The sequence below is a fragment of the Myxocyprinus asiaticus genome, chromosome 21 (assembly GCF_019703515.2).
Source record: "Myxocyprinus asiaticus isolate MX2 ecotype Aquarium Trade chromosome 21, UBuf_Myxa_2, whole genome shotgun sequence".
Lineage (NCBI taxonomy): Eukaryota > Metazoa > Chordata > Actinopteri > Cypriniformes > Catostomidae > Myxocyprinus > Myxocyprinus asiaticus.
Window position 1 is genome coordinate 41,381,240 of NC_059364.1, and position 13,578 is coordinate 41,394,817.

The 13,578-nt window shown below is 38.9% G+C and overlaps 1 protein-coding gene across 2 annotated transcripts in view; it reads right to left on the reverse strand.

Moving 5' to 3' along the window:
* The window catches only part of sft2d1 (SFT2 domain containing 1), a 48,901-nt gene that overhangs the window by 3,609 nt on the left and 31,714 nt on the right, over positions 1–13,578 (reverse strand). For both annotated transcript variants that reach the window (XM_051648110.1, XM_051648109.1), the window contains one exon: positions 4,450–4,479. In XM_051648110.1, the coding sequence (XP_051504070.1) occupies positions 4,450–4,479 (30 nt within the window). The remainder of the gene's footprint in view (positions 1–4,449; positions 4,480–13,578) is intronic.

The window sequence follows — 13,578 nt, forward strand, 5'->3', positions numbered from 1 at the left end:
CCAGGCGCATGCGCAGTCTGCATGTTCAAAGAAAAATCGAGCTGCACGCGTTCAGTGCTCGAGCACTCTGCTGATGATGAGATTTGCATCACATGTCCTGTACGTAAATGTTCAGCGTCTGACCGAAGTATACTTTGGGCTTAAACCTAACTGATAGTGTCCAAAAACAAAATGAGAAACGAAAAGCACATTTTCTGAAGTAACCACATCATCTCGTGTCGCTTCTATGACACTCTTAGCTCACATGTGTGCTTGCGTGTTTGACTGGTCTCGAACCGCAGTCATCCAAGTCCAAAGTCCAACACTCTATGAGGTGCGCTGCCATGCAAGCTAATCACATTGGAATAAGAGTGTAAATGTAGGTGAGTCTGAATACAAGCATTAAAATGTATTGTTTTTTTTTAATGATGCATTGTGTGGTGTTTTTTAATATCATAACATAGCAGTGTGTGAGTAACAGCATGAAAAATTTGTTTATAAAGTCATAATCAGCCACTGCAGTTTTGATTTGTGTACCAAATTGTAGAATTCGGCACATAAGAGTTTGCAAAAATTTTCCTCATAAAAGTTCAAAATGCCCCTGAAAATAAATTCTAGGGGGTAAATAATGCCAATAAAAAGAGACAGTTCACCCAAAAATGAAAAGTCTGTGATAATTTAGTAATTCTTATGACTTTCTTTCATCCATGGAATACAAAAGGAGAGATTTTCACCATACAATGAAAGTGAATGGTGAGACTACCATTCTGCCAAACATCTAATTTTCAGTTCGACAGAATATTTTTTTTTTTCAAAACTGTTTTTGAAAAATTGCAGTGAAAAACACATTATGGGCAACTACAAATGCAGAGACATTAAGGGATTACGATTAGCAAATATCAATATGTTGTTATTATTTGACACACGAGGAGAAAAAAGAAAAAAAAAGGAGGGGCAGATATACAGCCTGCTCATACAGAAAACAGCCAAATGTTCAAAAGATAAACAGTTCATGACGTGAAGCCTGCTCATACTAATCCAGTAAAAAAAAAAAAAAAAAAAAAAATGAAAGGAGCCCTAATCCAAGCTCTTAAGCTACTCAACAACAGCATTACTGAGCTTATTGGGTGTGGGTTTTTCTAGGAAAACAACCAACAATGAAACAATGGTGAGGGGGGCTCCTAAAGATGAAACATCTACAGGTAAATAAAGAGATGACTCGTGGGTTTGGTCTTTAGATGAAACAATAGCAGCAGGTGGAATACAGAAGGAAGCATTGAGGAGGAATTGTTTCCTCTTTTCAAGAGGTTCCTGAAGCCGAGAGGGTGTCAGGTTGGGGGGGATGGGGCTTTCTGGCAGTCAGAATCTATCAAATACATGCTCGAGTACCTCTGGCGGGGGGGGGGGTGGGGGGGGGTGGGTGTGTGGTGATGGGGTTCAGACTGGGATGCTAAACGGTACAAAGATCCTTTACCAGATCTAATGATAAAAATAGAGTGAAACATTCGGTTCTGGAAGTAAAAATGGCATACATTTTCTCCATAGGGAACCGGTAGTGTATATGTATATACTTAATTTTATCCCCTTTTTCTCCCCAAATTGGAATGCCCAATTCCCACTACTTAGTAGGTCCTCATGGAGGACAAGTCTGAATTGCCTCCACTTCTGAGACAGTCAATCCGCGCATCTTATCACGTGACTCGCTGTGCATGACACCGCGGAGACTCACATCATGTGGAGGCTCATGCTACTCTCCGCGATCCATGCACAACTTACCACACGCCCCACTGAGAGCGAGAACCACTAATCACGACCACAAGGAGGTTACCCCATGTAACTCTACCCTCCCTAGCAACTGGGCCAATTTGGTTGCTTAGGAGACCTGGCTGGAGTCACTCAGCATGCCCTGGATTCGAACTCGCGACTCCAGGGGTGGTAGTCAGCGTCAATACTCGCTGAGCTACCCAGGCCCAAGAAAATGTTTCTTAACGACAGACCTTCCAGGAGCTTTGAGGTTGTTAAGTTATGATATATGCTTCTGTAGAAGCCACAAATCAATGTGATTTCAACCTCATTTTTAAATAATTGTACATAATTGTTTAAATCCGGATGAAGAACTACACTACCCATAATCCTAAACAGAGATCCACCAATCAGAGATATCACTGTTATATTAAAAATTGGATTTATGTCGAAAGAGCACAGTCTTCCAATACTCCCCATCAGCTTATATATTTGAATAAACTTTGAATATTTAGTATTTTATAGTTTAAAAAAAATGCAGTGAGTTTATTATTTATTCACATCATTCATAATACTTCATGGAATTGTAGTTCAGCATGAAAGAATTGAAGTACACAGTCTTGAACCTTTGTTTTTTTTTCATCAAGATTTTCAAAAACTATTTAATTTGAAAAAAAAAAAAAAATGAAAGGCTGTAATGTTTTGAACCATTTCGGAGCTGGTTGGTTTAGTTCATCAGAATTTTTTATTGAAGAATATTTAAAAATGCCTAAGGAGAAAATTAATTGAAAATACTTTCAAAACCAAGGCTGCTGAAAAAGTGGATGGTCCCTAATAAGATTTATTAAGTCTAGGGGGGTCTCAGACCCCTAAATGCAACAGAAGACCCCTGTAAAGCAAATTTGCACATTCTTGGGGGATTTCATCAAAATGTTTCATTCTGTTCATTGTGATTTTCTACAAAATTATCAGATTCAAAGCTGCTTGCCCTCAAAAGTGAAGTCATTTGCACTCTTTGTATGGTGTAATTTAATCATCGATGCTTAACAAGTAAAATATCGCCCATAAGTGCAACAAAATATCACCCATAATTATTTCAGTGCTATCATAAAGGGGGAGAACAACTTGAAAACATTTTCCTGTCATCTTTCCATTACATTTTCCTATAAAACGGCATAAAAAATCTATTTTTTCAATTTTCTCTGTAATTGATTTTCCTTCATTCACAAGCTGCACCTAATGGGAAATATTTATATTTTAATAAAGGGCTATGTATTACAATTTATAATGATTTCAATATATTTATGATAATATCTATTTATAAATATATCCAAAATCAGTCACTAAGAGTCCGCCAGTCTAAACATGAATAAATTTAATTTTGGGGGAAACTATTAATTTAATGTTACACCCTGTATACCTCTTTCCTAGTTGGAATCGTAACAAGCAGGTAGAGTGTTTATGACAATCATAATTACAAAAACTTTCCATTGTTCTGTATTCTAATATCAAATCATCTATCAAAGAGCACTCCTTCACCAGGTGAGATCCTACAATCTTTTGTAGGTTGCCACAAAAGAGCCCCCAAACAAAGAAACAGATTTGGAGGAGCCCCCAAAAATAGCAGAAATGACCTCATGGGGTTGCAGTAAGACAAGAAGTCATTTGCATGGCACTGGGTGAGCAGCATGCTCTAGTAAGGGATTAGTGCCATATGGTGAAGGCCAACAGCCGCATGGCCTTGAATAAATAACATGTTTTCATGGAGGGAATTCAGCTCCTCTGTGTACACACAAGCCCACTCCACGCAAGAAACACTGACTTGGAGAGAGAGAGAGAGGGTGTCACAGTCTGACATGCTGCCATTTGGAAACCAACTTCCAAATTCACTGGGGTTGTCTGGGATTTATATTGGCATTAGAGCTAAGAATCTATTTCGACTGACTAATCACATGGTTAAAGGGATAGTTCACCCAAAAATGAAAATTCTTTCATCATTTACTCAACCCACCATAAAGCAAAATCTATGGTTAAATCTATGTCTTTAGAAGTGATATGATAAGTGTAGGTGAGAAACAGATAAAAATGTAAGTACTTTTTTACTCAAAGTAAGGAGAGTGAAAGTTCTGGCCACCATTCACTTGCATTGTATGGACCTACAGAGCTGAAATATTCTTCTAAAAATTTTTGTTTGTGTTCAGCTGAAGAAAGAAAGTCACACACATCTGGGGTGGTGTGAGGGTGAGTAACTAATGAGAGATTGACTGAACTATCCCTTTAACTTCGCAAGGAGATCCCATACAAAATAACGCAGAAAGAGGACAAATGAAACAATAAGCCATGTTATAGTTTTGTTTTTAACCCCAGGTAAGGGGTGTTGGTAACCATGTTGTATGTGGGAAAATCACCTAGCACAGTTTCTTGAGGCGATTTGCTTGGATGACGAAAACAGAAATATGATCAAAGATGTTCTATTATTAGTTACATTTAATCAGAATAATAATCAGAATAATCAATTCCAGAATAATCAAGTGCTAGAGTTCATTATCCAAACTGTAGATTGAAAAAACATGGCTCATCAAATCAGATTTAGTAAAAATAAATAAATAAATAATAACGATATTCCTAAAGATTACTAAAGGTTTATAAGCTTACTTAGTGAATCATTAAAAATTAAATATGATGAAACAGTTTGAAACACAGAGGTGAAATGAGGTGTTTACTTACCGCGCAAATGGAATGTAGGAGATGCTATACCTAAAAAAACAAACAAAAAACAAAAAGTGTTAATTCCTAATGTCCCGTTCAAAGCTTAAAGCAGATTTGAAAACAAAACAAACTGACAGTAAAGGAAATAGATGTCTAATAAATGCACAGTACATTTACATTTATGCATTTGGCAGATGCTTTATCCAAAGTGACTTACAGTGCCCTTATTACAGGGACAATCCCCCTGGAGCAACCTGGAGTTAAGTGCCTTGCTCAAGGACACAATGGTGGTGGCTGTGGGGATTGAACCAACAACCTTTTACTTACCAGTTCAGTGCTTTAGTCACTACGCCACCACCACTTCCACACAGTTAATCCATATGTCACAGACTCCAGTTACAGCTTGCTTTTAAAATGATGAAATGGTGTTGTTTATGTAATAGCAGATGCATTTTTGCTGCAAGCTCATTAAAATGATTTCAAATGACCAATATCTCAAGTCAAAAGATTTAAGAAGCTGATGAGAGAAATTGAGAAAAAGGCAAGCTGCAGCAGGAAACCTTTCTCACATGTGCATGCATGATATCAAAAACCTTCACAGATTTATCACCAGCTAAAAAAATAAATAAAAAAAATAAATACATTCATGTACAGTGGCCCTATGAAGTATTTAGACACTTAAGCCACACTTTAAAATGTATAAATTGTCTTTGTGTTATAAAACAAAATGTAATCAACTGCATTTATTTTGAAGAAAAAAAAAGAAAAAAAAGTTTTATATATATATAAAAGGTTTTATATATATATATATATATATATATATATATATATATATATATATATATATAGTGTTCAAGAAGACAATAAAAAGGTATTTAGACACTTTGTGGTTGTCAAACGTTAGTATGTGTCATACACAATTGACTTCAAATGAAATGCAAATTAACTGACAGCTTCCTAGAAATGTCTGGCATCTATGATGCATCTCATTACTCTCAAGGAATCCACCCTCCAGATGATTCCCAGTATCTGCAGAGTGATATTTGTTACTGCCGGTGGTCTGAGTCACAGTGTGGAGGAAGAGAACATCCTGATAGTAAAACTGACGACAATGACAGTCAATAAAATCTGGCCCACTGATGTGTGTAAAACCGGGCAGCTAGGAGCATTCTAATGGCCCATCCATAAACACACACAGTGTGTTATTCTAACCAAGAGAGCAACAATGTGCGTGGAATGCGTATAAAGTTAGACATGCGTTTAATGACTACACAAACCCTAAACACTCCTCTTGTGGAGTTGTTGCATGGTAGCAGAGCCGTGAGTCCAGTCCACCTGGTTGTGCACCTGTGTGCTGCTCATGGCCAAGTGACGGGGTCAGGACACGTTTAGAGGATCAGATTAGTTCTGCTGCCCAGTTCTGTTTAGCTGCTTTGGTGGCTGCCCATCTCTACTTCTAGCATTTATTCTGGCAGGTGAATAGTGTTTGAAAAGTTCCCTTTTGTAACAACTAAGTGTGATCAAAATTAACAACCCAGCAAGAAACTCATCTGCATATAATCATGTAGGACAGACAAAGAATGTAAATTATTTTAATGAAATACTAGAAAACTAGGTTTTTCTGGTATTTAACATAACTAAATTTTCCATTTTCTGTGAGCAGTGCTTGCCTGTGCAAAAGTAGCAGTTACAATGTTAGGTTGTTGTGGGTGGTTGCAGAGGTGTTTGGGGTGGTTTAAGATGTCTTGGGTGTTGCTAGGGTATTCAGGGTTGTTAAAATGGCATTGTTAGATGTTCTGGGTGGTTGCTAAAGCATTCTGATGTGATTGCTAGAGTGTTCTAGATGGTTGTGAGGGCTTTGCTAGGTGGTTGCTAGGGTGTTGCTATGCAGCTGCTATGTTGATCTAGGAGGTTGTTAGAGCGTTGCTAGAATGTTGCTATGTGGTTGCTAGAGTTTTAGGTGGTTAGGACATTGCTGGGTGGTTGCTAGAGCTTTGCTATGTGTATGCTAGGATGGTTGCTAAGGTGTTGCTATGAGGTTGCTAGGGTGTTGCTATGCAGCTGCTATGGTGATTTGGGAGGTTGTTAGGGTGTTTTTGGGTGGTTGCTAGAGTGTTGCTATTTGGTTGCTAGTGTGTTCTAGGTGGTTAGGGCATTGCTGGGTGGTTGCTAGAGCTTTGCTATGAGGTTGTTAGGGTGTTCTGGGTGATTGCTAAGGTGTTGCTATGCGGTTACTAAGGTGTTCTGGGAAGTTAATAAGGTATTGCTATGAAGTTGTTAGGGTGTTCTAGGTGGTTAGGGTGTTGCTGGGTGGTTGCTAAAGCTTTGCTATGTGTATGCTAGGGTGGTTGCTAAGTTGTTACTATGAGGTTGCTAGGGCGGTTGCTATGCAGCTGCTATGGTGATCTGGGTGGTTGCTAGAGCTTTGCTCTGTGTATGCTAGGTTGCTTGCTAAGTTGTTGCTAGGGTGTTCTGGGTGGTTGCTAAGGTGTTGCTATGCGGTTACTAGGGTGTTCTGGGTGATATGGTGTTGCTATAAGGTTGCTAGGGTGTTCTGGGAGGTTACTAATGTGTTGCTATGTAGTTGTTAGGGTGTTCTAGGTGATAAGGGGGCTGCTGGGTGGTTGCTAAAGCTGGCATCACACTAGCAGACTCCAAACAACACGATTTAAGCAGAGTTTTAACCCTAAAAACTGTTTTGCTGAAATCTCGCACTCTTGACACTCTTGTTGATTTAGAATGGTGGAGGGGTGACAAAAACAATGACTCTATCATTGAATACCTGTCATGAGGAGCTCGCCTAAACAACAACAGGAGTACCGCATGTACTGATTACAATTAGCTTTTGTGATGATACTGTTGTGCTCAAAAGTTTGCATACCCTGGCAGAAATTGTGAAATTTTGGCATTGATTTTGAAAATATGACTGATCATGCAAAAAAACGGTCTTTTATTTAAGGATAGTGATCACATGAAGCCATTTATTATCACATACTTGTTTGGCTCCTTTTTAAATCATAATGATAAATCACCCAAATGGCCCTGATCTCAAATGTGCGGTTCATGCAAAACGACCAAAGAATGGGCAGCTATACCACCTGCAAGAATTTGGGGCCTCATAGACAACTATTACAAAAGACTGCATGCTGTAATTGATGCTAAAGGGGGCAATACACAGTATTAAGAACTAAGGGTATGCAGACTTCTGAACGGGTCATTTCATTTTTTTCATTGTTGCCATGTTTTGTTTAATGATTGTGGTTGTTTCAAGGAGCACATACTTGTTGACCCTTCTCCAAACATAGCGCTTATGGTTGTGACCATAAAGCTCTATTTTGGTCTCGTCACTCCAAATTACAGTGTGCCAGAAGCTGTGAGGCGTGTCAAGGTGTTGTCGGGCATATTGTAACCAGGCTTTTTTGTGGCATTGGCTTCTTTCTGGCAACTCACCCATGCAGCTCAATTTTGTTCAAGTATCATCGTATTGTGCTCCTTGAAACAACCACACCATCTTTTTCCAGAGCAGCCTGTATTTCTCCTGAGGTTACCTGTGGGTTTTTCTTTGTATCCCGAACAATTCTTCTGGCAGTTGTGGCTGAAATCTTTCTTGGTCTACCTGACCTTGGCTTGGTATCAAGAGATCCCCGAATTTTCCACTTCTTAATAAGTAATTGAACAGTACTGACTGGCATTTTCAAGGCTTTGGATATCTTTTTATATCCTTTTCCATCTTTATAAAGTTCCATTACCTTGTTACACAGGTCTTTTGACAGTTCTTTTCTGCTCCCCATGGCTCAGTATCTAGCCTGCTCAGTGCGTCCACGTGAGAGCTAACAAACTCATTGACTATTTATATGCAGACACTAATTGCAATTTAAAAAGCCACATGTGTGGGAAATTAACCTTTAATTGCTATTTAAACCTGTGTGTGTACCTTGTGTGTCTGTAACAAGGCCAAACATTCAAGGGTATGTAAACTTTTGATCAGGGCCATTTGGGTGATTTCCGTTATCATTATGATTTAAAAAGGAGCCAAACAACTATGTGATAATAAATGGCTTCATATGATCACTATCCTTAAATAAAAGACAGTTCTTTTTTTTTTTTTTTGCATGATCAGTCACATTTTCAAAATCAATGCCAAAATTTCACAATTTCTGCCAGGGTATGCAAACTTTTGAGCTCAGCTGTATATGTAATGAGGTCACAGGTGGCAAGAGCGCTAACTGTGTAATGAAAAAACAAAAAATGTGCTTCTTTTCTAATTTGTTCAAGCAAATGAATTCTTGCAATGCCACAGCAAATTACAGGAATGCAAACTCATGAAGGGCAAAAAGCTAAGAGAATCACTGGTCCACTAAATTTTTTTTTTTTTTTTAACAATTAGCTAAAAGCACGAATTCCAGTGATTTTAATGATTCAAGTAGAGCAAATTAACTACAAAAATAAAGGGTATTTTGGTGTGGCTTGCTTCTGTGTCACAAATTTGTTCAATTTAATTAACTTATTAGTTCAGTGACCACTTCTGAAGATGCCACTAGGTGGCAACAAATGAGCATCTTATGTGGTATGAGCAAGTCATTGAATCATTTTGAGTTGATCACGACCGAAATCTGCCAAGAGACTTTAGTGTTTAACATTCCTTCAGTTTGAGCATTATTTTTCATCTAAAAAGACAACAGTAGTAGTCTAATAATTGTGAATTTTAATAACATTCTTCTCCTTCATTAAAACTTGCATGACTACAAATCTACTGACTTCAGTAGATTTTTTTATTAGAATTATAAACACAAAGCAGATCTACAGTATCATTTTCCTACAGATTTAAATTGCTGAGCATGACTTTTTATCAGAAAAGAGAACAATAATAGCCTAATAATAATAATTTTGAGTTTCAATAATGTTCTTTCCTCATTGTAAAGCATATTTTACATGAGTTGAGTCGAGGCGTCAATGCTCCGTTCAACACCAGTGTCAAGCGCTGCGTTGACCTCCACATGACAAGAGTTGCAGAAAGCATCACAGAAGGGCGATTTTACGAATTTGCCACGCAAGAAAGCGGGAGGTGTGCACAATAAACATTGAAAACATGTATTTGGAAGAGAGAAAAAAGCTTGCAGTTGCTTTGATAGCAGAAAGTAATAAAAGGACTCGTTTATGTTTAGGTCTAAGCGTTTTCTTGGTGAATTTAAATTAGTTCAATAACTGGGGTCTCTGATACTTGGAAACGATAAGGTAATATTTAATTAAAAGAACATTCAATATCTCTTCACAAATTTGGAGAGTTTTTAAATATTTCTTGTTTCTTTGTTCTCTCAAAGACATTATTTGTGAAGCAAAAACATGTGTGGAAAAAACTTTGGTGTAAAGTGGCGTCACTTCATAGACTTCAATGTATTCAGCAGCGCTGACGTGAGTCATGTGAAAGACCCTTAACGTGTAAAAACATCACTCACTTTAACACATTTATCATAGCTCTTCCACCCTTTTCGCTCCTTGATGAACTACGAAGACGAAAGATCCTGAAGTGAACAAACAACATGCCCCTCTCATTCAGATGATCGATGCATGTATCAGGTCATTCAGCTCATTTACAAATGAGAAGTTTCACGAGTGTCTCTTCTGCAGAGTTCAAGCTCCATTCCTGTCAGACACAGATTCACTGCGCGTGCACTGCTGTTGCCAAGCACGCGATTGTCCGTAGCTGTAACCAATCAAGCGATCTGCCTCGGTAGGACTGCGGTTGCCAAGAATGCGATTGACTACTGCTGTAATCAATCAAGCGGGAATCCGACCCCTGATTATTTTTTTATTTTTTATTTATGCATTTATTTATTTTGTGAAATTTGTTAATTTTCCACGGCACACCTGACAATCTTGTGGCACAGTGGTTGGGAAACACTGTGCTAGAGAGTTGCTATGCAGTTGTTGGGTTGTTGCTATGCAGTTGCTAGCATGATCTGGGTGGTTGTTAGGGCACTGCTAGGTGGTTGCTAGAGTGTTGTTATGCGGTTGCTTTTTTGTTGCTAAGGTGTTGCTATGTGGTTACTAGTATGTTCTGGGTGGTTGTTAGGGTGTTGCTGGATGGTTGCCAAAGTGTTGCTATGCAGTTACTAGAGTGTTATGGGTGGTTGTTAGGGCATTGCTTGGTGTTTGCTAGGGTGTTCTGGGTGGTTGCCCAACCCTTCTCTATTAAATTCTGGCCCATAGATATGGATCGGGTTCCTCCCTTGTAAGTCTATGGGATTTTTCAGCTATTTTATCTTCTACCATGTGAAAAATGTAAGTCTGATCGTGGTATTAATTAAAGTTTTATACTTTTGGGTTTGTCCAATTACCTTTCCTCAGGTATAAGCAATAGTAAGTAACATTGATGCTTGTCTTAGCAAACACTGCTAAATAAATATAAAATCCTTAAATTCCTAGCTTGTTTCTTGACATTGTTTGTTTAGTGTTAATGAGCAGCATCTTTCATCATTTTCCCCACAATATTCATCACTCCACTCATTTGTCACATCATGGTTCATGGCTCTAGTTTTGGCCCGTTTTCTCACCTTGCCAAGGACTCACCCATAGCCCTTTTCCACCGAAATTGCAATAGATCTTGTGCCAAGCCTGTGCCCCGCTGGTTCATGGCTGGTGCAATCTGGAGCCTATCGTAAGCCGGCCATGCTTTTCCACTGACCTGAGAGCCGAACGGTGACGTAACGGGTTACTGTCTACGTGGTAGTTTCACGTGACTACCTCAAACATAAACAAACATGGCACATCACAGTGTGTTTGAATAAAGCTTTCACTCTTGTTTTTGAGGACATATTAAAACATATGGGTCAATGCAATCCATCATTATTACATTGCTCAACAAGATCTACGCTAAAGACGACAGGTAATGTAATTACATTATATTGTATGAACTATGGCTTAACTTGCCAAGTTCTGTAAACTGTTACAGTGGAATCATTATTAACATTGGTGTAGCAGATGGTTGTATTTGGATTTTTGCCATAGCATGTATTATTGATTGAGAATCCCACCATTTCACTTAAAGGGGTCATGAACTGCCTTTTTTTATTTTGTACTGTTCTCTGAGGTCCACTTATGTTAACAAGATTTTTACATAAAAAAACATCATACTTTAGAGGTAATAGGCTATTTTCTGTCCTGTTTTGACCCCCCTCATCGTAACACACCGTTTGAATAGGCGTGGCGGATTGTAGACTCGGAAGTAAATGCCCACTGGTATGACTGGCTAACAGTTTTGCTTATTTAAAAATCCTACATCTTTCAAAGATGGACGCTGTTGTGATTTAGGTTAAAAACGCATAAATACTCAGTACATATCAAACGATCTGTAATAACAGACAAAGCAATAGTGACCACATAATAAAAACAGTTACTCACACTTGTGTGGTGCGACATTACTGTCGGATCCAATATAGTCGGCACAGCATCGTCTTTTAGTTTCAATCTTTCCGAATTTTGCCTTGTTTGTAAACGAATCCACGGTAAAATTAAGTGAACAAAGGACCAAGTTCTTACTGACGTGGTCTGGAACTTCATCAAAAATAAAGTTTATGCACTCCTTCCTAATGTTGGGATCAGAAGGAAGGCAATGCAAAGACTGTGTTTTTCCACAACTTGGCAACGCACAGCATCTTGTTGTCTTCGGAGCCATCTTTATCGTTTGGTTTCTGCGTAGACCTGCGTTTGCCTCTCTGGTCATTTACCTACTACATGCGTGAATTGGTGGGCGAGGCTAAACAGGCAGTGATGTAGAAGCAGGCGTTGATCTTCTTCTGTGGAGGCGGTGTTTAGCCACACTATTACGCAATAAATTGGCACATTCCACATCCTGTCGTTTTGGCAGACTGGCTTCATTATAAGCTGTTTTTAGACTAACAAGAAAGTTTTGAGTTCTGAAACTTACAGGATGTTTTTATAGTACAATGACCTCTTATATGTCAAAAGATCAAGGGAATTTTGATTTCTCAGTTCATGACCCCTTTAACAGATAGCCGTGATCTTCCAAACTTAGTGAGTAGCTGGTCAAAAATCCCCTTACAGAACAAAACGATTTCACAAAATAAGATGACAACAGTTTAAGGACAGCTAACAAAGTTGGCTAATATAATAACTTACTGAGATCAGCTGCAGAGGATTCACTGTTTATCACTTGTGTTACTGGCTGAATTCAATGCCACGGTTAGTTAGCAGGCTGGTCGGAGTCCGAGTTCAAAACATCGCTGCTTCCTCCACTGTCGCTTTTGCTTATGCCCTTCTTATGGTCCCTGTACTCCCTTATGTGTTTTTCAATTTGTTTATAATTTGGTCAGTTGTCCAATTGAAGGCGGCGTGCATCATTTCATGCTGTATCTTCATTCTCGTAGAGTATTTTTTCCTTTGCGATCTCTCTAGTTTATCTCGGATCTTTGTAAATACCATATCGTAAGTAAAGCACTCAATTCGTCGTGTTACCTGAATGCTTCTGATGTCTGATAATTTTGTGGGTTTTTTATTGCAGTTATAGAGCGAAGAACTACTCCTTGCTGCAGACGGTAGCTACTGTTGTTGTTTGGGAAAACTTTACCATGGTGGCGAAACATTATCCCGCCCTCTGTCCCCTGAGGTAATCGGTTCCTGAGTAAAGACCAGCAAACTTTTGGGTCCGGTGTCGAATCAGGTTTTTGACCCCGGAACGGCCTTTTCTGCAGTGGAAATGTGTGGAACGGTTCGAGAATTCGCACCCGGCCAGGAACCTTCACCTGAACCATGTCGGTGGAAATGAGCTACCACTTGCCTCCAACCCTGCAGCCAGACATTGATTACAAACTGCATGGATGGTTTAATTAAAAGGTAATCAACCTGTACTAGTAGAGGTGCACAGGCAGCAAGGTTCCAGGGACAACCAGAACAGGCTGCCAATTTGTTTTAGGTACCTTTTAGACACCACATGCTCAGCTCAGGTCTTTAGCTGTTAGAGGGATTGAGCACTTGGCCTAGCACCTTAATTCCAGGAAAAGCGTCATTATACATACGATCAGATAAACAAACATACAGACACAAAAACATTTGCTTGTACAATGAAACATTATCTTTATACTTAAGGTCAGCAGACTGGCAGAGAATACTGTTTTGAGTAGTGCTATC